Source organism: Anguilla anguilla, chromosome 2 (assembly GCF_013347855.1).
Source record: "Anguilla anguilla isolate fAngAng1 chromosome 2, fAngAng1.pri, whole genome shotgun sequence".
Taxonomy (NCBI): Eukaryota; Metazoa; Chordata; class Actinopteri; order Anguilliformes; family Anguillidae; genus Anguilla; species Anguilla anguilla.
This window is the reverse complement of record NC_049202.1, coordinates 43,714,019-43,740,418: the sequence shown is the minus strand read 5'-3', so window position 1 is coordinate 43,740,418 and position 26,400 is coordinate 43,714,019. Positions and strand designations below refer to the sequence as shown.

The 26,400-nt window shown below is 42.1% G+C and overlaps 2 protein-coding genes and 1 long non-coding RNA gene across 5 annotated transcripts in view; 1 reads left to right on the top strand and 2 right to left on the bottom strand.

The window, feature by feature from the left end:
• nlrc3 (NLR family, CARD domain containing 3) overlaps nucleotides 1-11,512 on the bottom strand; it is a 16,229-nt gene extending 4,717 nt beyond the window's left edge. The window contains exons 1-11 of the mRNA XM_035404201.1: nucleotides 11,382-11,512; nucleotides 6,408-6,576; nucleotides 6,012-6,272; nucleotides 3,320-5,039; nucleotides 2,550-2,636; nucleotides 2,177-2,260; nucleotides 1,852-1,935; nucleotides 1,549-1,632; nucleotides 1,367-1,450; nucleotides 1,132-1,215; nucleotides 515-598 (exon numbers count right to left, since the gene is read on the bottom strand). Of these exons, the coding sequence (XP_035260092.1) occupies nucleotides 515-598; nucleotides 1,132-1,215; nucleotides 1,367-1,450; nucleotides 1,549-1,632; nucleotides 1,852-1,935; nucleotides 2,177-2,260; nucleotides 2,550-2,636; nucleotides 3,320-5,039; nucleotides 6,012-6,272; nucleotides 6,408-6,531 (2,696 nt within the window). The 5' untranslated portion in view covers nucleotides 6,532-6,576; nucleotides 11,382-11,512. The remainder of the gene's footprint in view (nucleotides 1-514; nucleotides 599-1,131; nucleotides 1,216-1,366; nucleotides 1,451-1,548; nucleotides 1,633-1,851; nucleotides 1,936-2,176; nucleotides 2,261-2,549; nucleotides 2,637-3,319; nucleotides 5,040-6,011; nucleotides 6,273-6,407; nucleotides 6,577-11,381) is intronic.
• si:ch211-183d21.1 lies at nucleotides 11,382-24,986 on the bottom strand. Of its 3 annotated transcripts, none has more exons than XM_035404204.1 (13): nucleotides 24,667-24,986; nucleotides 22,154-23,042; nucleotides 21,756-21,984; nucleotides 21,327-21,466; nucleotides 20,437-21,011; nucleotides 19,940-20,222; nucleotides 19,474-19,678; nucleotides 19,084-19,265; nucleotides 18,762-18,866; nucleotides 18,280-18,444; nucleotides 17,887-17,980; nucleotides 16,335-16,408; nucleotides 11,382-11,461 (listed from the first exon to the last, which is right to left on the bottom strand). In XM_035404204.1, the coding sequence occupies exons 2-12, from the start codon at nucleotides 22,977-22,979 to the stop codon at nucleotides 16,345-16,347; spliced, it is 2,868 nt and encodes a 955-aa protein (XP_035260095.1). In that variant the 5' UTR covers nucleotides 22,980-23,042; nucleotides 24,667-24,986; the 3' UTR covers nucleotides 11,382-11,461; nucleotides 16,335-16,344. The 3 variants fall into 3 exon arrangements, with proteins under 3 accessions (XP_035260095.1, XP_035260094.1, XP_035260093.1); XM_035404203.1 differs by lacking the exon at nucleotides 11,382-11,461 and adding an exon at nucleotides 14,017-14,608; XM_035404202.1 differs by lacking the exon at nucleotides 11,382-11,461 and having other exon boundaries at nucleotides 14,017-16,408.
• LOC118220343 lies at nucleotides 23,952-26,400 on the top strand. Its single transcript, XR_004763943.1, has 3 exons — nucleotides 23,952-24,140; nucleotides 24,814-24,883; nucleotides 26,213-26,400. It is a non-coding gene; the product is annotated as an uncharacterized LOC118220343 (long non-coding RNA).

Here is a 26,400-nt window from a genome sequence, read left to right as displayed (position 1 = left end):
TGTCAGTAAATTCGAGTAAAATACAGACTTTGCTTATCCTGTGCGAATGCGCCGCACAAAACACAGACGTGGGGGGGTAATTTCTAAATCACATGAGGTCCCCAGGTAATACTAGTCCCGTGCGAATAGGGCTTTAAATGAAATTTTCCTCATTTGAACAGCCTTCATGTTAACAAAGATTTACTTTGCATAACGCTACTGTGCAAGTCCAAACAGCTACAGTCCATATGTGTGTCCTTTGCCTAGTTTTTGTTTTGATTTAAAAACGCACACATAAGAGACAACATAAAACATGATACTATACAAGCCCAAGGTATACCCATTTGATACTAAGTAAAAATGCCATATCTAATTTTGTGGCTGACTCCATAATATTTTTCTGGGATGAGACTGCTGTGTACTGAGGTGTGATGAGGGGGGTGGAGTGGGGGGATCATGGCTGTGGGTGGAGATGCTGGGGCAGCGCAGTGTAGGGGCAGCACAGCAGTGTTGGAGGCCGGTTTACTGTGCTCACTTCAGATGCCTGAGTCCCCGGTTGTGCCGCAGGGCCTTGGTCAGCACACTCACCCCCTTGTTGCTGATGGAGTTACTTTGGAGGCTGCAATCAGGAACATAAAGCTGAGCCAGAGAATTGCATAGAAAGATGCAAGCATAAACTGGAGGACCACCATCTATTTTTCACACTATGATTTGACCCATAAGGTCGTAAACCGAAAACTGATATGCCCTATGTACAGAAGGGAAGAAACCAGGAATGCCTTTACTTCAAATCCAGTTTATTGTGTGATCTGTTTTTTTTACCATCATGATTAGTTCTGCAGTATATTTACAATGGAAAATATACTATAGAACTAATAAGGATGGTACAAACAGATCACACAATAGTTGATTAGTTCTATCGTATATTTGAAATGGGAAATTTTTTAAAAACCAATCTATTGAAAGAAAAATGAAAATGAACACATTATTTTCAGGACCTGAACATACATGCATACATTCAAATTAAGCAGATTACAGATCTCAATAATGGTCATACACCATAAAGAATGGTGGTACTCAAGTATCCTGAAAATCCCACCCTCCAAAATCTGAATATAACCTCTAAAAATGATAATTGTTTGAAGCACTAACTGAAGGGCGATGAGGCTGTGATTGACTGTCAGCGCCTGGGCCAGTGCTGCCACACCCTTGTCCCCCAGCTGGTTACTGGACAAACTACAGAGGCACAGGAAAAACAAAACTCACCACACATATACAGAACGACGAATGGATTTCAGATAAATCTATGTAAAAATGTGAACTATCTGTAATGACAATATGCCATTCCGATGCTACTGTGAGAAATGTTCTATAGCTCTTCTCTTACATCAGTTCCCTCAGAGTCTGGTTCTTCTTCAGTGCCTCAGCGATTCTCTGGGCTCCCTCGGTGCTGATGGAGTTCTTCTGTAAACTGGGACACAAAGTGTTTATGAGCTGAACTGCAAATCTGTGGTAAACAGCTAGTAGAAGAGATTCTGTTGGTCTTCAGACAGGTGGGACGACACTCACTTCAAGGTGACTAGCTTGCGATTCGTCACCAGTACTTCCGCAATGGATTTGGCTCCCTCCTCCTCAATGAAGTTATTCTGGAGGCTGGAATAGAGAGGACATAAGGGTGAGATTCACAGCCAATCATAATGTAAGTGGTAGCTAATCTCTAGAATTGGCACAAATGTGCTGAATGTTCTGGATTATAATACATTAAAATAAATGTAATATGTGCGGTTCAGTTGGAAATAGATAAGCCACTTATCATATAGTGCACAGAAGGCTCTTGAATATATTTGTGTTTTGTGTGGGAAATGAACACACCTGAGCGACACAAGAACTTGGTTTCTCTTGAGGGCATCTGCTAGAGCTTTTGCTCCTTTGGGGCCAATGTTGTTGCTGCGAAAACTAATAGCAAGCAACACATATTACACCACAACAAATCAGACATGGATTTTTAAAAGGAAAATTGAAATTATTAAGACATCTCAGGAAAGACAAATTGATACACAGTTACACACTGACATTCTGCAATAATGCTGCTTCAAAAATGTGCTGTCTGTGCAATCTGAACAGAAAGAGAAACAAGGACAGACTCTGAACTGCATACTATTCAGAGACACAACAATGGGATCATCTAATGACTCACTCGAGAGAGATTAGGCTCCTGTTGACCATCAAAGACCTGCTGATGGCTTTGGCTCCTTTGTTGCTGATAGCATTCTCTGCCAAGCTGATGGATCGGAAAACACAGAGACGATTAAGCCAGTAAGGGCACTAGACTGCTTAGCTTATAGTACATTGCAGGTTGGTCCCATCATGCTCACAAATGACAAAACCTAATGACATGTTGACCTCTTTAATTAACCAGTGTTATAGACATACTATTCCCTTTTACATTTCAGTACATTTCACGGTACGTGCATGTACTCAACAATGCAGTAAATCAGAAAGAAACTGTCAAAGATTGTTGTCAAGATTTGTCTTTGTAATGATTAAATTAATTTTACTCAAGGTCAAACCTTATTTTCTGTAGGTGACAATCCTTGGCACTCAGTAAGCTGCCCAATAACTCCATGACATCATCTTTGAAATGATTATTTTCCAGTCTGCAAAATGAAAACATCAATAGCCATTGGATGCTAACACTGAAAAAAAATCAATAATTAAGAAACTGTCCTTTATAAATAATGAAATGAAGTAATGAGTTGCAGTAGCTTTGAACAATGATCAGAACCTTTGACCTCTCAGATATGATAAGCACTGTGGTCGCTGCAACAAGAACTAAACAGTAATTCACTCATTCAAAACCACATGTCTAAAGATGGGCTTTATGCTGCTCAAAACGCATTTTTCTCCATTAAAATCTACACAGTAAGTTTGTTCACTGATTGACAATTTCTAGGTATAGCTGGCTGTGAACATAAGGTGACAATGCCTTGTTGATGTTTCAGAGCTAAAGAATGTAGCACTCAAAAGCCATTCACACCTAATTTAGCTAGTTTGCTCCCTCAAGTAAGAAAATTAATGATACCTTGCTAGCTAACAATCGATAACTATCCATTGATTTAACAAATAATAAACAAATTAGCAAGCTAGCTCTTGATTTGTGCCACTTTGCTTTAAATCTACAAGATTCATTTTACCAATGCCTAAGAAATATACTGATTTCAAAAGATTTTCAGTGCCAAAACCTGATAAATGAAGCAGTTCTTAAAAAGCAAAGTAACTTTGTGCTGCACATTTTTAAAGTGAGAAACACCCCTGCCCCCTGCCCTTTCTACTTTCTGACCTGATGTTGGTGCAATAGAGTAGCTGTGGCAAAAGACTCTTGACAATGCCATAGTTGAGGCAGTTGGAGAGGTTGGTCTCCTCGGTGCACTCCTCAGACACCTGTAACAGGTAAGCCAGTACTGAACAGTTGATTGGTGTCAGCTTGCCAGCCAAGTTGTTGTTACGCAGGCCCTCCTCCAGAGTCCGTGTTAGCTCCGTGTGCTGCAGCTCCTGCAGACAGTGCACTATGTTGACAGCCCGCAAGGAGACTGTGCACCCTGAGTTTAAGACACTTTGCATGAAGGATGCAGCAGGGACCCTGAAACCACTGTGTTCATCTCGAGCCAATGGCAATAGCCCAGAAAGAGGCTTGACCACCAGCGGTGAGAGCATACCAGACAGAAAGCGCATAAACATGTCCAGCTGACCATCTTCTGATTGCTGTGATCTCTGCAGAGCATTCTTGAAGTGGTTCTGGAATCCAATTTTAGGCCAAGACATGCCACTCTCTGTGAAGAGGTCAAAGATGGCCCGCTTGGAAGCTGTGTAGTAGTAAGTGGCAGCTAGGAACTCCTGGATGCTAAGGTGGATGAAGCAATAGACTGTGCTTGCTGCAGACTCCTCCTTGAGAAGGATATAGCTGCTGAGGCTGCTCTGAAGGGAGGGCATGTCAATGCCATTAGCTTTCATGTCCTGCTCATGGAAGGTATACTTCCGTTTGATAAGCCCATAGAATGCCAGCCGTCCTAGGCTCCCTATTATCTTCCGGCTGCTTCCATAGGCCTGCTCTATCTTCAGGGGTTCCTTGGAATCTCCCTCCACTATCATTTTAAAAAAGTAAGAGTAGAGCTCTGTCCAAGTTCTGGGTAAGTCTTGTGAGCCATTCTTTATGAGGAACCCAATAGTGGAAGCCACAATTGAGCAAATACAAGGCACATAAGACATCACAAGGAAAATCTTGTTGGATTTTAAATGGGACCATATTTGGCTCACAAGATCTTCATCCTGAAACATGCTTGACAAAAAAGCCTCTATTTCTTTGTATCCAAATCCTGGTATCTCAGTCATCCTGTCTACCAGACCTCCAGGTATCTGGGCAGCTACAGTGGGTCTAGAAGTTATCCAGACGGATGCATCAGGTAGTAGGTTCCCTCGCACAATGTTAGTAATCAGGTTGTCCACTGGAACCTCCTTTTTGGGGTCCGTGCAAGTCATAGCATCTGAGAAATCCAGAGGGCATTTGAACTCGTCCAGCCCATCAAAGATCAGTAGGACTCGAGAGGACCCATTGAAGACATGGCTGAAATTAGTCACGTGGGGATAGACCTGCTTCACTAGTCGCTCAGCAGACAGCTTCTCAAACCCGTTGAGCTCCCAGAAGGTAAAAGGGAAGATGAAGCTGACATCCTGACAGATGTCCCCTTTGGACCAGAGCTGGACAAAGTGTCGTACCAAGGTACTCTTGCCAATGCCGGCAACTCCAACTGTGAGCAGGATGCGTGGGGGGATGCTCACACGGGTAAGAGGCTGCAGTAGTTTGTCCAGTGCCAGCTGTCTGGCATGGTGCCTCCCCATGCCTTTTGTAGCCTCAATTTGCAAGGCATCGTGCTCCTTCTGCTGCAAATCCGAGAGTCCCTCCACCAGCAGCAGGGTAGCAAAGCTGTCCAGGGATGTTCTCTTGGGCACCAGGCCTCCGTAGCGTGTCTGCAAGGCCTCTGTGTGCTTCTGCACAATCAGGTCTAAAGATAAGGGGAGTAAGGTATCACATTAAATTATCATGCATGTAAAATTATTTAAGGCTGTTAAATAGCAAAAATTCAACTAATGTGGGAAAGAATTGTTAACATATTTGTTTTGCATCGATCATGGGAGTTTTTTTTTATCAAGGATTACAAATGTTGGCGCAAATATAATTTTTTTACAATTTGTTTTATAAATTTGGTGCCCAAGGTGGGGATGACTACATCCAATTCCTACCCTAATTTGTAATGTTCAATTATCTGCAACCACAGCCGTGTTCGTGCGCGAACCTCGCTGCCAATTTAGCTTCTTTTCAAACCACAGACTACAGTTAAACTCACATTCAGTGGATTCGGAGGATGACCTTAGAAATGTGGCTTTAACATTCAGGCCACAGGTGCCTAATCGACTAGTGGGGGTCACTGGTGAGCGATGGAGGGCAGACCCCTAACAAACAGAACCGTTCCATACCTTAGGTGATGCAATTGAAATTTGTGCATTGCCCTTCCAAACTACTGGCCACAGTCAGCACTGGCACAATCTGGATTCAATCCAAGACCATGGGGCATAACCATGCACCACAGTTTGGTGCCTTAAATGAAGGGGCCACTGAATGAGCTGCCCAGCCGTACATTTAAACTGAGAAACCTCATCAATACCAAGTGCACTTAACTGTCATCCCATTCCAGATGATTTCATTATGTAGTAGCAAAGCTGGTTTAATGATCATTTTATCATACACAGATGCTCAAAGGAAGAATGATTATTCCTTCCTGCAGCAATAAATCATTTGATGAATTCAGATGAAATTCTTTTAAGGCTTTTAGTTTTCAACATTTTGTTGATTGCAATGTATAAAGCCTTATATCATATTATTACTGCTTTTTAATCTGTGACATTTCATACAATCATTTATAATCCCACAAAACATGACAGCGAATGCCTAATTTGGCTGGTGGGTGCTAACTCACCCTCAAGAGTGATGAGTTGGTACAGCTTGTTATTGGTTTTCTCAATGAAGGTCTGGAGTGACTCAGAGGCCTGTGGGCCCTTGTTGGCCAGGGTGTCAATGACAGCGAGCACCTTCTCCGGTAGATGCACCATGGCCTGCATAGCCAAAGTCTCATCCAGGCTCAGCAGGTTTTGGTTCCGCATGTGGGCCACAATACTCTCCAGGAAGGGGCCAGAGATGGATTGCACTAGCTGCTTGCGGTACTTTTGTATCCAAACACCTGGGAGACAGGAAGTCAAGTGAAAATGCAGAGAGATCAGTGCAAATAGGAGGCTTGTCTATGGTAAAATATTTACATTAACATTGGCATAGTTCTGAAGAGTTGTGCCCAATTCAACTAGTTTAATGATCTCACCTTCTGTTTTCATCTTTGTTTTTAGGCTGCAGGCATCAGACTGAAGATCGACATAACAGTCCTCTTGCCATGCTATTCGCCTATTGGAATCCAGGGTGAAGCTGCTTTGGGTGTTTCTCTCCATTAAAAGAATATGTTAGTGCTGACCCATTAACCTTTATCCATCACTCTGAAAACAAAGAATAAAAAATTGGGTTAAAGTACTAGTAAAACCCAGTGATAGATGAATCGGGGCACAGGTGGTAAATATGAGGAAATTAGTAAAAGCCACAACCACCAATGGCTTATACCATCAATGGCTATTTTTTTCAAATTCATAAATAAGGTATACAAAGACTTGTAAAATTTAGAAATTAGTGAAATATATAGGCTGTGTTATGGATGGTTTGAATGTTTGCAATGACAAAGGGTATCGTGTTGGCATGTTATAAAAGTCTGACAGAATGCAATTTCTGTCTATATAATGAATCACTTAATAAAATATGCTTTTCCCCCAATTTGGAATGCCTAAACTTGCTTATGTTCCAACACACAATACAATCTCTGTTGTCAGTTCAGGAAAGCCCAGGCATGCGCTCTCCTCGGAAGCAGGAGATGCCAGCTGACACTTCTCATCACACTGCAGTTCACAAGCCAGACTCGCACACACGTGAGTCAGAGGAAGACGCTCCATGTAGAGCTCAACATGAACTTGTGGACACCATATGAACCAGCAAGTAGATGCTGCCATCCTGGTCAATTGAAACGCTACCCCCCCCCCCCCCACCCCCAGTATGCAGTGCAATGCCAATTGTGCATTGCACTGCATACTGACCACAGTCTGCATGGTAAGGTCTGGTTGATGCCAGACTGAGAAGCCCATTCATGTACTAGAACAGTGCCAAAACAGGATGAGGAATAATGCATCACTCATTCAGCAAACTGTTAAACTAACAAAGCTAACTGGAATATATAACTGACAATTACATCCATCCATCCATCCATCTATTATCAATACCTGCTTGTCCTGGTCACGGTTGGCAAGTACATATGCAGGCAATAGTGTTTGTGGATTTTTTTCTGCATTGCACTTAAACATGTATGCAGTATGAATGTATGGTATGCCTATATAATAAAGGCTTTAAAAGCATACCTACAGACAAAGCAGCTGGCCAGGATGTGGCCAGGGTACATTTGAGGTGATGCTTTTCTTTATGATGTGGCTGTGCCAAAGCACATTTGGTTTATTTTTAAGTTTTATTATTTATCTATTTTCTTCTTTCTGAGCCCCGAAGGGACATCTTACGAAAATGAATACATTGTGTATATGAAATCCAAAATAAGGTCTAAGTTGTGTACAGTTTAGTGTTACACAGTTTGATTCATGAGGAAATTTAGCTGGGGATTTTTGATCACCCCCCCTTTTACTATTCTTCGAATAATGCAAGTGTAAATTGGGTTGTGCATGTCTGTGATGACTCAGGGTCTGTAGGTAGAACAGCCAACATGTCTTTAAACACAATGCAGATGCATGTGCATCCAGAGGGCAAGGCCACAGAACTAAATCTGAGGGCTACACACATACGCACTTCACTTACCCACCAATACCCCCAGCCCAGCTCACCTCTAAGTGCAAGATGGTGTAATGGCATGTGACAAAAGCCAGTGATCATCAATGGGCAATTACTATGCAAAAGAATATGCATTTTGTCCTGTTACACCTGAAAACTTCAATGCATTGAGATATTTTTCCCCTTTAATCAATGCTATAAATTCAATACCTTTATGACTGAAAATGTTTTTTATTTAACTATTTTTTTAATTTAAAAACATATTTCTCTTTTACAAAATAAGACTACTAGCTTCCTAGCTTCTCCTTCTGAAAAGCAATCCCATAACATGATGCTATCACCACCATGCTTCATGGTGGGCATGTGTCACTTGGTGATGGTCTGGGTTTGGGTTTACTTTTAGGCCAATGAACTCAACTTTAGTTTCATCAGACCATATTTGGGTTGTGCCATATTTTTTTTCCATTTTGTTACGATGGACTTAAAGGCCCTCCTAGGATGGTCCAAAGATTTGCCAAGGTGTTACTGAGGTACAAGGTGAAGAGGAAGCTTTTTCATACAGGCAAGATTGCTTTAAGATCCTAAAACCCCATCCTGGAGCATGTATTGCTTGGTCGTGAATTGTTCCACTGTCATGACAACGTTCTTGGCAACGGACATTGCTGAGTAGAAACAAATGAAGCAAGCAGAAATGGGAGGCTGGAAGCAGGCTACGTCAATGCACCAAAAGACAAACCACAAAACCTGCAACCTGCAGCAGTCACGGCATAGACGGCAAACTACAGATGATCCTCAATAAAACCCTTCACTGAGGGGTGGGGGGTGAAGGGGTTTCTATGGTGTGTGCTACAACTTGAGCACAGAAATGGCTCACAAACAGAAACAACGAGGCATTTGAAAGAAGGACTACTTTGCCATTGCTCCTCATCATAGATGATAATCTAGTCATAGATATCTTACCTCTCATTGCTAACAACAGCACAGCACAATCATTCAAGCTTCACTGCTAAAACAATATGGTTGCCAAATTTCTAATTACAATCTGCATTGTTGTATTCCTACCTTTCGCCCAATGCAAACTGGAATAGACTCCAGCACCCCCTGCGACCCTGCCCAGGATAAGCGGGTATAGATAATGAATGGATTTAAAAAAATAAATGAATGGTGCTGACAGCTGGCTGTGTTTCACTTTGGATAATTATGTTAAGAGACACATAAAATAGCGGGTAACTTTACATGTAACACAGATGTGTGTCAATATTCTGGCAGCAGTGCGCTAACCACACAGTTGCTACAAACCTCTATCCGTACAGTCAACATTTATCTGTAACATGACCTGTCAATGGGTTGGATGATATAAAGTTTTATTTTTTTATCATTACTTCAAACCAGTAATACAATTGAGCGACCAGACATAGGGGGTCCCATTTTTTTTCACAGACTATTCACTAAACCACTAAAATTCCTCGTCCAACCTACCTAGCTAAAGGTAACTAGTATACAGAAAAAACAGACTAAGGTAACAAATCTGTGCATTCGTAGTTAACACTGCAACAATATTGGGGAGAAATCTTTTATTAATTTTTTTTTTGTACAATATGCACAATATCAATATTTTTTATTTACCTTTGCTGCTTAAAGTATTTAAACGATGGGGGGGCGGGGGTCAGTTCAGTGCTAGGGGGGAACACGTTTTAAATATAGCACTTAAATCCTTGCTTTTGGTTACTTTTGAGAACATTATTACTTGGTTATTAACAAATACATATGTAGCTGGCTCACATGCTGTATTATTAGATATTATTCTGTTGTATTTAAATACTACAGCTTCTTTCACATACTCTGTTACCTGAGAAGCAGGAAACGACTGAATGAGAGGACTATGTCATAGACTATTAAAAAAAAAAGTCACCCATTGACTCTTCATGGGGTTGGTGAAAAGCATACACAGCAGGTAGACAATAATACAGCATGCTGATTCTGAGTGAATCAAATCCAGGAGGGTTGGTGAAGTTTTTTAAAATCTTTTTCTGAAACTGTTTAATGTGAGCTTTTGATGGTCCCTAGCTTGATATGAATCTATATGAACCGTGTAACATGTTCAGTGCACATACATTCAGATGGACCTGAGCAGGTATGTTTATTTTTCATAACCCTCTTTCCTAATATCTTCCTGAGGACATAAATATATATTATGTTATTGTTTCATAATTTTTTTTGCATAGATAAATAGAACATCTTGGAATAAATCCCATGGATTAGAAAGTATTAATTTTAAATTTGACATTCTAATCCAAAATACACTGAATTGATTATGCCCTTGTAGAGATGCGCATTATGAAGTTGTCATATGCAGTTATTTGTCCGTTGATTATACACAATTGACGATAGAGTCAGAAAGCTGGTATACTGTCATAATGCATGACTACCAGAAGTGAGCAGGGAGCTGGATGGAAGCGGTAACATGTAAGAGTCAAGGGAGGCCTTATCTGGTAATGTGCAATTTTTGTAGTATTTCTCATTCATAAATGAGTTATATGTGAAAGATTCAACCCAGAAAATTCAGCACCGGGTCCACTGCTAAACTAAAATAAACTAAACTAAACTAACAAAAAGGCCTTGTGTGCCCAACTGTATACATTCTGCATGAGGCCAATGTCTTTCAGTGTAATGTCTTAGCTTAGCAGATTACCTTATTGTGGGCACCTCACAAAGATTAAATTCTGCATATTATCCAAGCAATGCTTCCAACATTCAGACTTCAAACCTGGCTAATACATAATTTTGTTACTAAGATATAGCGCACTGCTATTTACTAGGTCCTGTTTACCCTCTTGACTGACCCTCTTCTCATCGAAATTCAAGATAACCCAAGGAATATTGCAAAGGTGCTTATTTCCTTCAATAAAGGCAATATCAGCAGTCATAATTAATTCTACTCAGTTTGCTTTGTAAATATATCTAAGTTTACATTTCCTTGCCCTGTTTGGCATAACAGATTAACCTGGGATTAAATAGGCAATTCTGTCAACATCAATCAACACAATTCACAGTATACTTGCATAGGGCTTAAAGTAACATTTTCTGCTAGGTGGTGCATTTACAGAGTCTTCAGTACATCATATACTACGAAATGCGAAAATGTGTTTCCGAAATTAATCAGAATAGCCTCACATGCGGAATAAGGATAAGTTTTTTGTTTTTACAAATTGTACTATCACAAAATCATACATTTGCTGTGAAATCGGAGATTTTTCGCTATGTCTAAGAGTAGATGCACCACAAATGATAAGTATATGATTAGAGTAGTATATATTACAGTTCTTCCTTTATATATGTGATGGTTTGAAATGGTAAGAATTGCATTAAATGACAGCTGATAGCATGCGTTGTGCCTGATTTAAGCAGAAGCAGCCTTACTCACCCAGGGTAATGAACTGAGCTGTGTTTCCCCTCAGAGAGTCTGCAGGTGCATCTCCTCGAGGGTTGCTCCTCTCGTTGGTTCTTTCAAGAGGAGGCAGAGAAAACAACATCAGTAACTCTGTTCAAGTCCACACATTTGGAGAAATGGGAGTTCTTAAGAAATATAAACTCATGTTTTTATTTTATTTCATTGGTGGCTCTTCAGTACACTCATGCTCTGTACAAAATGACTGTTCGATTAGCGCTCTCTGAAGCTGCACCTCTTCCTGTCTGACTTCTTTCTCTCTTCCTGTGTCACAGTCCACAGATTTCACTTTGAAACACAACACTTGAACTTACCATGCTGTAAAAGCATCTGCAGTCAAAAGCAAAACCACAGAGTCAGAGGCTGCGGAGCTGATGACCGAGGAACACAGTGAAATGGTGCAATATCAGATGTTAAAGAAGTGCGTTTTTTTCATTGACATACATAAAATTCAGTTTGCTTAAAAACATTTTGCTACTAAAATATAGGGAATAAATAGCATTTTTAAAAATACAGACACTCATGACTCACTTCCTTTAAGTGGCAAAATGTGTGCTCCACCTTCCACATACATGATGCCCAAAATGTGAACTCACAAAGAAAACCTACAGTTCCCCAAGCATCATATGTATATGAAAATTATAATCAGGCAAATGATAATACACTTCAGCACCTATCAAAGATTTAGCATCTGCACAGATATACATTTGTTAATGTTTTTTGTAACAACTTGCATTACTTTTAGTTGTGGGTATACTGTACAAGCCATTAAGTTGACCAATTTGTTTGAATGTTCTGCTATAGTATGTTCAACAATAAGATGATCATCAAAACTTGTAGGAAGAACACGAAAACCAACCCCTTCAAAAAGCTTTGAAAAGAATTAGTCTGCTCTCCCCAATATCCCTTATATGCAGTATCTGCAAGAGGCCTGGATTGTTAAAGAAGTATCAGTTACAACAAATATCGTTAATTCTACTACCATTTTAATACAATTCATTACATCTTTTCAGTGCATAAACTGAAAAGGAAGGATCTTAAAGTGGAATAGGTGGTAGTGAGTACGGAAGAATACAGGAGACCATGGACAGGAAGCAATGGAGTGTTAACATACGCAAGAGACAAAACAGGAAGTGAAACACTTCATATAATGTACAAAGCCATGAAAAGGTATTTGCCCCCTTCCTGATTTCCTCTATTATTGCATATTCGTCACAATGAACAATTTCAGATCTTTAGTCAAAATGTAATATAAGACATATAAACACAAAACACATTTTTTAAATTATTTTATTTAATTAAAAAAGTTATCAATCACTCATATCATCCATGTGAAAAAGTAATTGTCCCCTTTAACTTAATAACTAGTTGCAGCAATAATTGCGAACAAATGCTTCCTATAATTTGTTACCCGTCTTTCACATCACTGTGGAGAAATTTCAGCCCACTCTTCTTGCAGAGCTTTAATTCAGACAAATTGGTAGGTTTTCAAGCAAGAAATGCTTGTTTCAAGCCCTGCCACAGCATCCCTATTGGGTTCAATCAGGACTTTGACTAAACCACTCCAAAATTAAAATTGTGTTCCTTTTCAGCCATTCAGATATGGACTTGCTTTTGTGTTTTGGATGGATGGATAACCAGACATTCTCCTTAAGAATTTTCTGATGCAGAGCAGAATTCATGGTTTCTTCAATAATGGCAAGTTGTCCAGGTCCTGAGGCAGCAAAGCATCCCCACACCGTCACACTACCACATTTGACTGTTGGTATGATGTTCATATTGTGAAATACTGTATTTGATTTATGTCACATAATGCACCCCCATGTCATCCAAAAAGTTCAACTTTTGACTCATCTGTCCATAGAACATTATCCCAAAAGGCTCAGGGATCATCCAGGTTTTTTGCAACTGTGAGACTTCGTTTCCTCCTTGCTACTCTCCCATGAATCCCATTTTTTCCCAGTCTCCTTCATATTGTGGAGACCTGAGAGGCCTGCAGTTCTTTGCATGTTCCTCTTTGCGTCCTTGGAGAAATTTTGAAAGCCGGCCACTCCTGGAAAGATTCACCACTGTTCCAAGTGTTCTCCATTTGGGGATAATGGCTCCCACTGTGGTTTGGTGGAGTCCCAGAGCCTCAGAAATGGCTTTGTAAGAACTTCCAGACTGATATATTTCAACAACTTTTTTCTCATCTTTTCATTTGATGGTGGCACAATGTACTTATAGAAACTTTGTGGTGACTATTTCACTCAAGGCACTGTATTTCCACCATTACATGAGGTATAAATAGACATGTCTGCTCCCTCCCTCATTGTATATCATAGTGTGATTTTTGGGAATGAGATGAGGCTGGTTTCAAAACCATGAATTTTAGAACACCCTTGCAAATAATTTTCCAAAATTCCACTAGAAGTTTGTCCTGGAGACAGAGAGCATGGCTAGATGGGATATCTGTGGAGTCATAGAAGAACAAGGTTTGCAGAAAGTGAAATCCTGAGGTTGAACTGCCATGAAAAATCTGACAGGTAATGGAAGCACTGGAAGGCTACAGCATGGTCAGCCAAAGATAATTCTAAGTTGAAGAACAGAGAACATGCACAAAAGAAAGCAATATTGGGAAATATCATTTTATTTGAAAAATAAAATCTGTTTTCATGATTAAGTAAACAGTGAACATCGCTAAGTAATTATACTTCATTTCAATGCATAAATCATTCTTGTATGGCCTTGATAAGTGGTTTCTGATCTAGCATTATTAATGTACATGATCTCAGTCAGTAAAAGATCATCTCTACTGGAGAACATAACTCATGTCTTAAACAGCTTTATAATTTAGGATGACAGCTGTTTTACCATTGCTAAAACATTCTTATGAAAAATAAGGTTCTTTATTCAATAAACAATACAGTTTCAAAATTCTGAAATACCATACATTTACACAAATTCTTAATGACATTTAATTCCCCATCGCATCTTTAATATTAATTAATTGATGTTTAACATTTTTTTTAAAATTCAGATTGTTTTTCAAGTCTGTGCAAAGAATTACATGTTAAAAAAAAAGGAATACAAGAAACGAAACCCACGTTCTGACTGCAGCAACAGCCAGGAGAACTTCCCCAGTTTGTAGGTCATGGAACAGACCATGAGAGATTGGTTGAGAATTTGTATGGTACCCCACCTGCACCAGGGGCTGGTATACCCTAAGAAAATAGAGCAAAAGGTTTGGACAGCCCTGCTCTGTACTCACACTGTATTTGGATAGGACTGGACAGCCCTGCTCTGTACATCTGAAGTAAATGGTCAAAATGTTTAAAACAAGGATGTCAACTCCAGACCTGGAGGGCTGCAGTGTCTGCAAATATTTACAGTTTCCTCAAATCAGCAACCAATTAGAGCCTAGAGAACATGATGAATCAACAACTGAAATGAATCACTGGTGCTGAAACTCATCAAAAACCAGTAGACACTGCAGCTCTGCAGGACTGGAATGTGGCACCCATACTTCAGAAGCGAGCCACTCACTATCACAGACATCAACTGTGATAGTAATGAATACGTACTCGAAATTAACTGACTTAATGCTCACAAGGCACCTGGCCCATGTTTTATATGAATTCCAATCACTAAGTTTCAGATAATTTAATTAATTAAAAAAAAAAATTAGATGAAAGCACCTTAAAGAATAACATCAGTAATTTTCGTTTTTTCAGTATAATCAATACATCCTATGAAAAAACCAAAACCAATGTGTCCGCCTAGCTTTCAGTGAATTTATCCTACAAACAATTACTGTCATCTAGCCAACTCAGATATACCGCAAGACAAACTCCATTGTTGTCCAGAAAATTAAAATAAGTCACAGAAACATAATGTTGCTTTAGTCATCCTAATTTACCATTATGAAAAACTTGGCCTTTGTACGTTTGAAAATGACTTTATAAATTTAAAATAGCTTTTTTTCAATATGTGGACAAAAAAATACTGAAAATAGTCCACATTGAAACGAACAATGTAGTTCATTGTCCTAAAAATGAAATGCATGTTTTAATGAAGTTACCTAACTAAAGTCATAATTTTGTGTATTATTATGGCAGCAGTATATTATAATGGTTAAGCCACAGGCCCGTTAACCTAAAGCTTGCGGGTTTGATTCCCGGGTAGGACACTGCCATTGTACCCTTGAGCAAGGCACTTAACCTGCATTGCTTCCCTATATATCCAGCTTTATAAATGGATACTATGTTTAAAAAAAAGAAAACTAAGTTGGCTTGGATAAGAGCATCAGCTAAGTGGCTGTAATGTTATATAGTGTGTATTCTACATGGTTTTCAAATTGCCATTTGAAGTACTTGAGCTGTTTTATGAATCATGAAAGGTAATGCAGTAAAACTGCAACAATGCAGAAAACATTCTCACATTAGTGCACTTATGAAAGCCCCTTAACAAGTCTATGTACATTATTTACTTTAGAAAAAATCCATACCCTTAAATGAACATTTCATTTTGATCCTGCTATTCCATTCACTTCTACACAAAACCCATATCTAAGCTTCTAAATAACATGATAGAGTTTGATTGCAACCAAACTGAATTCAACTGAATTTGAAACAGCAACTGAGATTACCTGATTGTTTACCGAATGCATCAAAGACCAAAGAGAGACTAACATTTCCACACAATACAAAATAAAATAATACCAGCTTTAAAGCAGTACCTTCTTCCTGCTAATACTTGAAGTACACGACAACACTGTTGCCAAGTGCAACACTGACTGTGACACTAGAGGACAGATGAAAGTGGGGTTACAGAGATGCACAGGAAACAGCTACTAACAGTATCTTCCCTTCCCATCCTACTCCATGGCCAGTGGCCACCGTCCAAAAGCGCCACTGCAGAAGGGCAGCAGACCTGAAACAGAGCTGGTACCTGAGCAGGGCTAGATTTCCCCAGGCCCCTCTGTGTGTTCACTCAGCTCCATGGAGAAATAGTTCAGCGAATGCCTAAATTCAAAGTAAAAGAAAAGGCGCGCACACACACACACACACATACACACACACACACAAGATGGTCAGCATAGACAAAGATCCAGTGATAACAAGCCAGCTGACAGCCTGACAGGAAATCTAATGCTACATATTATAAATATACCCTAGTGCGCTTATAGTTGGAGTCAGATGGTTCCTCTGTTGATTTTTAGGAGTACTTTCCCCATGAGTATGTACGTCAAGGAGGCTGGAAATGTCTACATCCTGTTTATGTACCAAGGATAAATTTCCTCCACTTTGACAAAAGTCAGATGGTCTAGTTTTAAACAACTTCATGGGAGAAACTATGGAGCTCTGCAAAAATATCTCAAAGGGGAATTCCATTCTCTCGGTTTTGTAATCCGTACTCTCGGTTTTGTAATCCGTACTCTCGGTTTTGTAATCCGTACTCTCGGTTTTGTAATCCGTACTCTCGGTTTTGTAATCCGTACTCTCGGTTTTCCGATCAGCACGCTTAGTTTTGCAATCTGTGTGTTTGATTTGCCAATCTGTACACTCAGGTTTGCTATCTGTGCGCACAACTTTTGAGTGCGATCACTCGGGTTTGCAATGTTAAATCCATTTCTAAACGAAGGGCTCATTGCAGGAAAGTCAAACACGGAAGTATTATAGCTACAATTCATACTCAAGGAAATGGGATAAATATTAAAGCAGTATGGCACAAGAAACCGTGGTAACCTGTATCACGAATAGTGGCACAGCTAAGGGGTGTTATTAGGCACGACTCAAAGCGAAGACAGAACCGTGACAAACCACCTAGCCGTGCCAATATTCATGATATACCATGGGTTTGAGTGCCGTAAAAAGTTTTTAATGGTGTCTATGTATATCTTATAAATAATTCACCAAAGAAAGACAGCAGACAGCAGAATAACTTAAAAAATGTTGGAACAGATTGTGCGCCATGCCCTTCTGCTGAATGCAATTCAAGTTACTAAGCAATGGTAATTTCTTGTTTGGACTTAACATTACTTTATTTGGCTACATACAAACTTTGTTAGCTGTTTAGCTGTTTAGCTATTTAATTGAACGCTGGCTACACCCTATTACAAAACCGAATGTACGGATTAGAAAACAGAGAGTACGGATTTCCATGCTGAGATTTGTTTTTTCACACAGGGTGCCTTGGTGGGCTCCATTAGAAAAAGACATTTGACAATTAAGAAAATCTTTGCAAAGTATTTGCATAGTTCAGCCAAAAGGAAAAACAAATCTTGACATCACCTCATGGTGTTAATGGCCAGTGCCTTCTTTCCATTTTAATGAACTTATTTGGCAACTCAAGTTTTCTCCCCAAGGCATTTACATACACATACACATACCTCAGCAGTAAGTGTTCAGTTAAATACGAGTTTCAGTGTTTCTGAACACTGTTCTGCGCTGTGTGACACCAGCAGGAGACGCAAGTACTGTTTGTTCCAAGGGGGTCTCACCTCCTTCTGTAGAAGTATGTAAACAGGGCCACGCCCAACACCAACAGCAACAGCACCACCACTGCCAGACATATTTGCCACACAATTCCAGACTCTGAGGGAAACAAATGCAAAGGAACGTATTTTAGCAGACAGTCCCAAACAGTGGCACAAACACGTACAGATCAAATCACAAAGTCCTTGATGCTGAGTTATGTCAAGAAAGATTCCAGAGGGCTATCTAGAGAAAAATGGCAAAACAGTCATGCAATCCGCAGTGGTGCATGAGCTAACGTAATGACCCTTCCGGTAAAGTACTCAACACAGGCTCAGAGGAGTTGGCAATATTTCTGTGCACGCTTCAGCTGCCCCCTTGTGGTGGTGGTCTGCACTACGCGCGCAGAGCAAACGTACCTGCTCCCACAGACTTGTCAGAGATGGAATTGGAACAGGAGTCTCCCAGCACGCGGGAGCGCTGCTCGCGAGACGTCTGCTCGATCAGGTCCCTCTGGCGGTCTGACAGAGCCCGGATGCTTCCGTGCACTCGCAGCCAGCCCTCCACGCAGGAGAAGTTGGCCCCTGGAGCACACGGAGAGTAAAGCTGTCCAAACCCACTGCGGCACATAGCACAAAATCCTACAGACAACTGTAGGCTAAATACTGCACAGTCAAAACTAACTTCTTCGCTTCGCCATGTTTCCATCTTCTCTGCTGATTAAAATGCTTACATTTACCATTTCTGTAGTTATGCTTTACATTTAGTATGGACATAAAACTCTGAATAAAACCTAGGCCCGTTTGTCTCATCTTGGTCTTAACAGTGAATACTCTGGTGGAGGCCTGGAGTGACAAAGCAAAAGCGAGGCCAGCGGACTGGATGGTGCTCAGTGGCTTACCTGCTAGGTTAAGGGCAGAGATCCCACAATGACACTGATCCTCCAGGTACAGCGCCACCTCCATCTCCTGCCTGCCGCCACCCTCCTGCCTCCATCCACTGCAGTCTGAAGACATGGAGAAAAGGCCAACACTCACACAACAGGTAACATCACAAAATTCTGAGACAGGCTTTCCCTGACAACACAGCCAGCAAGCTCCACTGGGATCTGCGTTAAAATGAAAACTTCCAGCCTAACCACTCATATTCAGCTCAATGCGAAGAGTTGGGCGCTAAAGGGGTTTGGATGGACAGAGATAAGAATGGAGGTGCGCTAATAGTACTTGGCAGGCGCAGCTCCGCGTCGCCGGTGGGAGGCCCGAGGCAGAGGTCGATGCTGCCGGAGAAGGCCGCGCTGGGGCAGAGGTTGGGGCGGCGGGGAGTCTGAGAAGTGGGGGTCCAGGCCTGGGGGCTCCTCGCCTCGCAGCAAGCGCAGCGGCTGAGGGACGCCGGCCCCGTCACCGACCTATGCGCAAACCAGGAAGTGAGAGACGATAAACATCCAAGCGGAGCCATACAGCCGAAAACTGGAGACCGTCTGCTCAGGATTCATTCGCACATTCTCATTGCTTGCATTCTTCCTTAGACCATCCCACATTCGTCACGTACTGCGCAGCAGCTGCAGGCTGTATTTAATGCAGAGTCCAGAGGCTCGTACTGTGCACTGGCCTCACCTGAGATTGGGCATGACCTGCTGCCCTCTGCTGGCCGCCAAAGTGCTGAGCAGGTGAGAGTCCTCGCTGAACACCACAGTGTCCAGCATACTGTGGCTCAACGCTGGCCCCTTGGCTGTGCAGGACCTGGCAGTGCCGTGACACAGCGCCACAGCTCCACGGGCTGGCACGCCTGTGCCACTGAGCCCCAGTGGTAAGGACTGGTCTGGAGCAAACGGGCACATAGGGAACAATATCATTGGAATGCACATATTCAAGTTTCATCGGTGTCAAATACACAAAAGCAGGCTCTTTGCAATTCCACCAGGAGTAAATTAAAAGCCTGGCTCAAGCACCCATGCTGTATTAAAGGTTTAGATACAGTTCAGATACAGTGAAGAAACACAAAGGCATATGAAGGACTTTCCACCAATGACAGGACCGGATGTCTAAGTTCTATAGAAGACTTTGGCTCTCCAGTACGCACCAGCTCCAGTGATGTTCCCGATGAGGTAGTATCCATCTTGGTCGGTCTTCCCTGTCAGAGGGAGCGCCAGGGTGGCTTGGCTGTGGCCCTGCTCAAAAACAACCAACACCAGGCTTTGTAGCCCGGTCAGAGGAGCTGCAAACAGCTCAACAAAGCTCTCCTGCTGACTGCCATTGGTCCACTGGGCACTGCCCACCTCATTGATGACGACACCCTTGGGGGGAGGAGCCAGAGTGGGAGGCTGGGGACAGAAATTCTTCCCCAGGGGGGTTGGTGATGTCACCTAGGCAACAGGTGAGGAAAAATTAAACCAGCATTCCATTTAACAGGAACACAAAAGAAATGAGCGGAGTCCAGTTCTTTTACTGATGCAATGGAAATTCCAGCACAATGGGACAAGCTTAAAATCAAACCAGCAACACAGGACTGTGCCAGGCACACGCACACAGACACTGCTACCTGTCCCTGTGTGAGTGACTGAAGTGAGGGAGTCTCACCACGAAAGCTGACATGTCTGCAGCCTGCAGGCTGTTGCAACGGCTGAGGGTCTCGTCCCCTGGGAGAGCGGTGGGGTCCTCCAGCAGGGGGATCTGGCCAGGGATAAAGGCGTCGCTCAGGTCCCGCGCCTCCTTGTCGGAGCTCGGAGGCCGGTAAACGATGGCATCCAACAGGCCTCGGGTGGGGATCCCGGCCTCCGTGGCTAAGGGTGACCCGTAGGGTCTGCGGTACAGGGCCACGGCATCGGGCCCGTTTTGGATGGTGTTGCGGGGCAGTAGTATGGAGGGGGTCGGGGTGACTTTGTCGCTGCCCAGGAGGAAGAAGCCCTGAGCGTTTGTGAAGTAGCCGGTGAGGCTGGTCTTCCAATAGGGCTTGCTGTTTTGGCCGTTGAAGAGCAGCAGCCACACCCCCTCCAGGGACGCCCGCCTCCCTGACGGGTGCCAGATCTCGATGAACTCCATGTCCTCTGCCGCACCAGGAGTGTCAGCGTTCACCTCGCTCAGCACAAAGTCATGCTGGCTCTGCGGGTCCAATTCAGAAGGGTAGAGAGGCGTGGTAGTGCCCTCCGGAATGACTAGAAGGTTAAGAGAATTAAAAGTAAGCCTAAAAACCAAAGCTCTATGAATTGTTTAATTTTCTAGTTTTGATACCATACATCAATGTGAAACTCCCAATGATTGCTGGATGCAGCATCAGCTCACATGAGATTCATACAAAAAACCTCTATACTATTATCCAAGAGGTGATTAGTTAAAACACGCATGTTCAACTTGCAGTCCTTCCCTGTGACAGAATCTGTGATCTGCGATAACCAAAATTCAGAAACACCAAAGCAGAGATGTGAAATGACCCTAACTGACCCCAAGGCACAAACTGTTATATTACTCACCAACATTATGAGGGCAGGTTGCTGGCCATAAGCACTGATTTGGCCGTCCTGGTGTCTGTTGAACTTCAATAAAAACACCAGGGTCTTTGTTCCAGTCGGCTGTGCCACAACGGCTAAGGGTCAAGCCTCCCTCCTCCAACCTAAAAATGCCAGCATGTCAATATTTCATTCAGACACATCAAAAAAGTACGTCACAACTCACTTATGTTTCAAGTTTCAATGATTCAAATTTCTGTGCAATAGGTACACAGTAGTACTCAAAAAAAAAACTGAGCTCCTCTATCCATTTTGGAAAGCAAACCAGCAGACAGTCTTTTTTTTACCAGGAGACAGGAGTCTTTCTTAGTGTTTCTTTGTGTTTCTGTAAATAATTGAATGGCTTGCTCTGTACTAGGCTTTACAATAATTACAGTCACTTAGCAGGCTTGCCTGGGGTGGAGACGGAAGGCCCCTCTGCCAGGGATGAGCGTCTCAGTAAGGTTGTCACTGGCCACGCCCTCAGGGCTGGTGTACACAAAGGCGTCGAGCGGCTGCCGGGCGCTGAGAGGGCTGCCCACGGCGAAGTCCTCAGCGTTTCCGCTGTACAACGCCACGGCACCCGAGGACCTCGTCTGCGGTGCCAGCACGGAGTAATCACCCGGTGGAAACACAACGTCACCTGGCGGGGAAGGAAGAAATGTCACCTCAGCTCCAGTGCCTTTCCCACACTTCAACTGAAAACATACACATTTAAAAAGGCGAAGCAGCAGCATTACAGAACAAGGCCGATCAACTTCAAACACAGCGAACCCATCGTAGCCGAAGCTCCCGCGAGACTGAAAGCCTACCGCCGCTCTTCCCCGAGGAGATGAGGACCAGCCCGTCCTTGGCTGGTTTGATCTCCATGCTGAAGCTGACCGTGTCCGTTCGTCCGTCCAGCAGCACCAGCACCAGTGGGTCGGTCGATTGGGGAACGCTCAGCTCCACGAAGATCTCCGACTGCTCCCCTCCGAGTCTGAGCTCGCTGATGCGCGGGTCCGGGCCCCTGGGCGGGGTGCAGCGGTTGCGCTGGCCAGGGGAAGGCGGGGCCACCTGGAAGGTCCAGGTGGCCGTGGACAGCCAGCAGCGCTCGATGGACTCGTCGCCCTCATGGGTGGACTCGTCCTCCACAAAAGCGGGCGACCCCGGGGTCAGGGTCCTTGCCAGAAACTCTGCATCCCCTAACCGGCGCGTCGTGTACACTATGGCGTCCACCAAGCCGTAAGCCGTCACATTCATCTTCTCGCTGTACTGCGCTGCACTGGAGTGGTAGAGAACAATGGCGTCTGGGCCATTCTGGACCGTGTTGGGGGGCAAGATGATGGCAGGCTTGGGCTGAACGTCAAGGGAGCCCACTAGAAAGAAACCCCTGTCATCTGTGGTGTAGCCTTTAAGGTCTAGCACTTTGTAGGCTGCGTTTCCGTTACCATTGTAGAAGACCAAGGTGTAGCCGTCTAAAGAAGTTCTCTGGCCACTCGTATGATACAGTTCTACAAACTCTGTGGTGTCCAGTCCGGGGTTATCTGCGTTTACCTCACTGATCATAAGGCAAGCCTCGCTCATTCCCGATGTAATTAGAACCAGGATAAGGAAGGCAGCTAGCCTTGCAGTCAGATATTTTAGTCCCAGTAGCATTACTGGCCCCTTTCTGAAAAAATTGGTCCTAATCTTTAAACTAAAACGCACACAAGGCTGCTCCTGCAATAAAAGGGATAATTCCAGTCAGTGGAGATCAGAGTTCATTAAACTGACACAGTACAACATGCAAAGTGAAGTAGTAACTGTTAAAAGTAAAATGTGTAACTGATTGCTTCTGTGGAAAAATACTTATTTAAATTAGTGCACAAGAAAAAGAAAGCATAAACATGTTTCTGGTTTACATGCTTGTGAGTGCACTAAAGTCTTAAGCCTATTTCTTGGGCCAGCAAGGCGGTACTTTCCTAGCATCTGTGATCATCTAGTTGTATCAGTTGGGTCACTGGCAGGCATAACCATTTCACTAAATATTCTATCAACATTGAACTGGGTGGCAAGCTGGTTTGGGGTATTAAAAAGAATACAGCTTACTTTGTAAACCAGAATCTGTATAGTAAGAATGCTTCCACATATCTACTGTATATAAAACAATGTCACCACAACACCACATTGTTTTCTCTCACATCATGATTGCCTCAGAAGAAATTGTGCGTGCTGTGACTGTTAAAGGAGCATTCTGTTAATGCCCGATACAGTGCAAACTCCTCAAATGTAATAGCTATGATGGATATAACTCTTGTTAACCCGAAAGCCTAACTGATGAATCATCGCATGAGATGCACTTCCATCTGCTCATTTCTGAGAAATTTCTCTTGCACAATAGGGAACATCGCGCAACTTTCTTGTGGCGCCCGTCTCTCACTCGGTTGCATGTGGCCATTTCTCATTGTTGCACTAGCCCGTCATGTTCTCCAATCCATGTTAGTCACGGCCTTTCTCTAAGGAATGCACTTTCTTTCACAGCGAACTGGTAAACAATGTTTCAAGTCAAAATTATTGATATGCAGATGCATTTTTTTCAAGTTACCATAAACATCCACCTTCCCCGCACATACGTTAGTACTACAAGCAACCATTCAGACAGGATGCTTAAAGGCAAGGTCGCGTAAAGATGAAGTTGGCTAGCGATTTTAAAGACGTCTACACATTGCTTGCTTGTTGTTTACTTCCATTTACATGTCTCGAGGATGTCAATTTGAACGAGGGACTATCAAACTAGCTTCCTCTCGCTACCCCTAGTAATCTTCGCATTATGGCGCGGTAGGTGGTTTATCTGGGTAAAAGTAAAAATTTATGTAATTTAACGTTACATTATCCAGTTATCTCGCTAACAAATTACAGTAACTAGTTGGCTATAATCTTAAATAGTTAGTTATGTCACTAGCTAACGAAATTAACAAAATAAGTTTGAAAAAGACGGCAGAACGTCTTTTTTTTTAGATAAGTCTACCGTCCATTCAATAAGTTTAGCTAACGTTAACTGCTAACTTTACCCGTTTGTGATTTACTTGTAAATCACGACGTTACCAGCTACCAGTCCACTTCTTTCTTACCGTGAAAAAAAAAACATGACGTTTGATTCTGTGTAGAACAAAATACAATATGGCTAGACACGAACCAATTTTCTATAATGTCAATAAAATAATAACAATACTTATCGAATATATGCACCAGTAAACAAAATGCACAAGTTGGCTATGTTACTTAGCAAGCTAACTTAGCAAGCTAGCAGCATGCACGCCAACAATTTTATCCCTGTTGAGACGACTTGTTAAAATTGACTTACCGGTGCTTTAAATGCTTATAAAATCTTCAAGACAGCGTTAACTTTGCGTATTTCGGTCACGCCAATGGTATGGTAGATGCTACAATCTCGCTTGAGATTGATTTAAATGCACACTTTTCTATCCCTTTCTCCTCTACACCCATCCAGCACGTATCCTTCTCAGCCTGTGTGGGCGATGGAATAAACTGATGCTCAGTGATGGAATAGAGTGTCCAGGGTGAGTTGCCTACCCTCCACAAAATCTTAGCCAACCACTCAAGTAGCTGTTACTTTCACACGTAGTTACGGCCGCAATACGCCTCTGCCCGCACAAAATATGAGTAAGCCCTACATAACCTACCGACTGTCACGCCCTTCACTTTTTTTGTCATTTACGGTAACTGTCAACGAGTGATCTAATGACAAAGCGGAGTCTGGTTTAATTATTGCATTAGGATAGCCTATATCTCTATCCGTTTCACATGGCCAAAATGCTAAAATGTATTACGGTGAAATAATGACAGCCTGCAGTGCAACACCACTGCTATTAAAAGACTGTTGAACTGCGTCAACCTTTAATTAGGCTAATGCTTTTTACTTTTCACGTTATCATTCCCTTCTGTGCACCAACGCACGAATTTCTTTCGTGGTTACAGCTTTCCAAATTTAATAGAGATGCGCGTGGGAGGCCTTTTTACTTTACCAAACCAGTCTCTGAAAAGTTTGGAGGAATTCCACAGTCGGAAAATGAATGAAAATTGATACGAGTTGTTTTGGATGTCAACTGTTTATTTAGCCTGTGTATGAACGTGCTTTATAGGCTACATTCCATATTTTCATGCCATTTAATTTTCTATTTTTGTGCCGGAAGCAGCCTTCAGTTAGCCTTTCCAAAAAACGCCAACCACTTAGCTCTACCAGCTACAGCTGTATTAAATATGAATATTTAAACAACTGTAAAACAACGTGAACATGAAAAAATATTAGGAGAAATAATGAGGACATAAAACGAGTAGCGACGATATTTTGAATCACATTTATTCACCATTATTATAAGAAATAACTACAGATCATGGAAACTAAGTAGGCTATGTTTGTGTAAGGAATATTTAGCCTACTTGTAAATGTTTACTCGCATTCGAATGTGGTTTCATAGAGATATGCTACTCAAAAATCTAATCTGTAACTTTGAACAAATCTCCATTACCCGAAAGTCTAATGAACATATATTTTCTGGATATGTTTTGATTTACTTAAAGCAGAGAGTCATACTTTTAGTATGGTGAATCCCAAAATAGGCATATTTTACTGAAAGCCAATAAAATAAAACTACGATTCCCAAATTATTCCTTTTCATGTTTCTACATTTTAACACAGACCTACATATTTTTTGGTGCAAAACTTATTGTTTGGTTTCTTGTGTAATTTGGGGGGGGGGGGGGGGGGGACTGTTTATTTTAAGCACAATATGTCCACAACATTATATTATTTGTAATATAAACCCATCCACCAAAGATTCTAAAAATGTATTGTCTCATTGTGCAAACGTGATTTAATTCTTCCTCAGAACTTTGAGTTCAACATCATATCGGGATAATGGGGAAGTAACGACTACATCTTGCACAAGCTCTGGGTGAAAACCAGGAAGCTTCGTTTGTTCCAGAGGAAAAGCATGAATAAAACCAGATCTGTTTAAAGGCATACTACGCAGGGTTTTTTTTTTTTAATGGTTACATGGTTACAAAAAAATTCTTC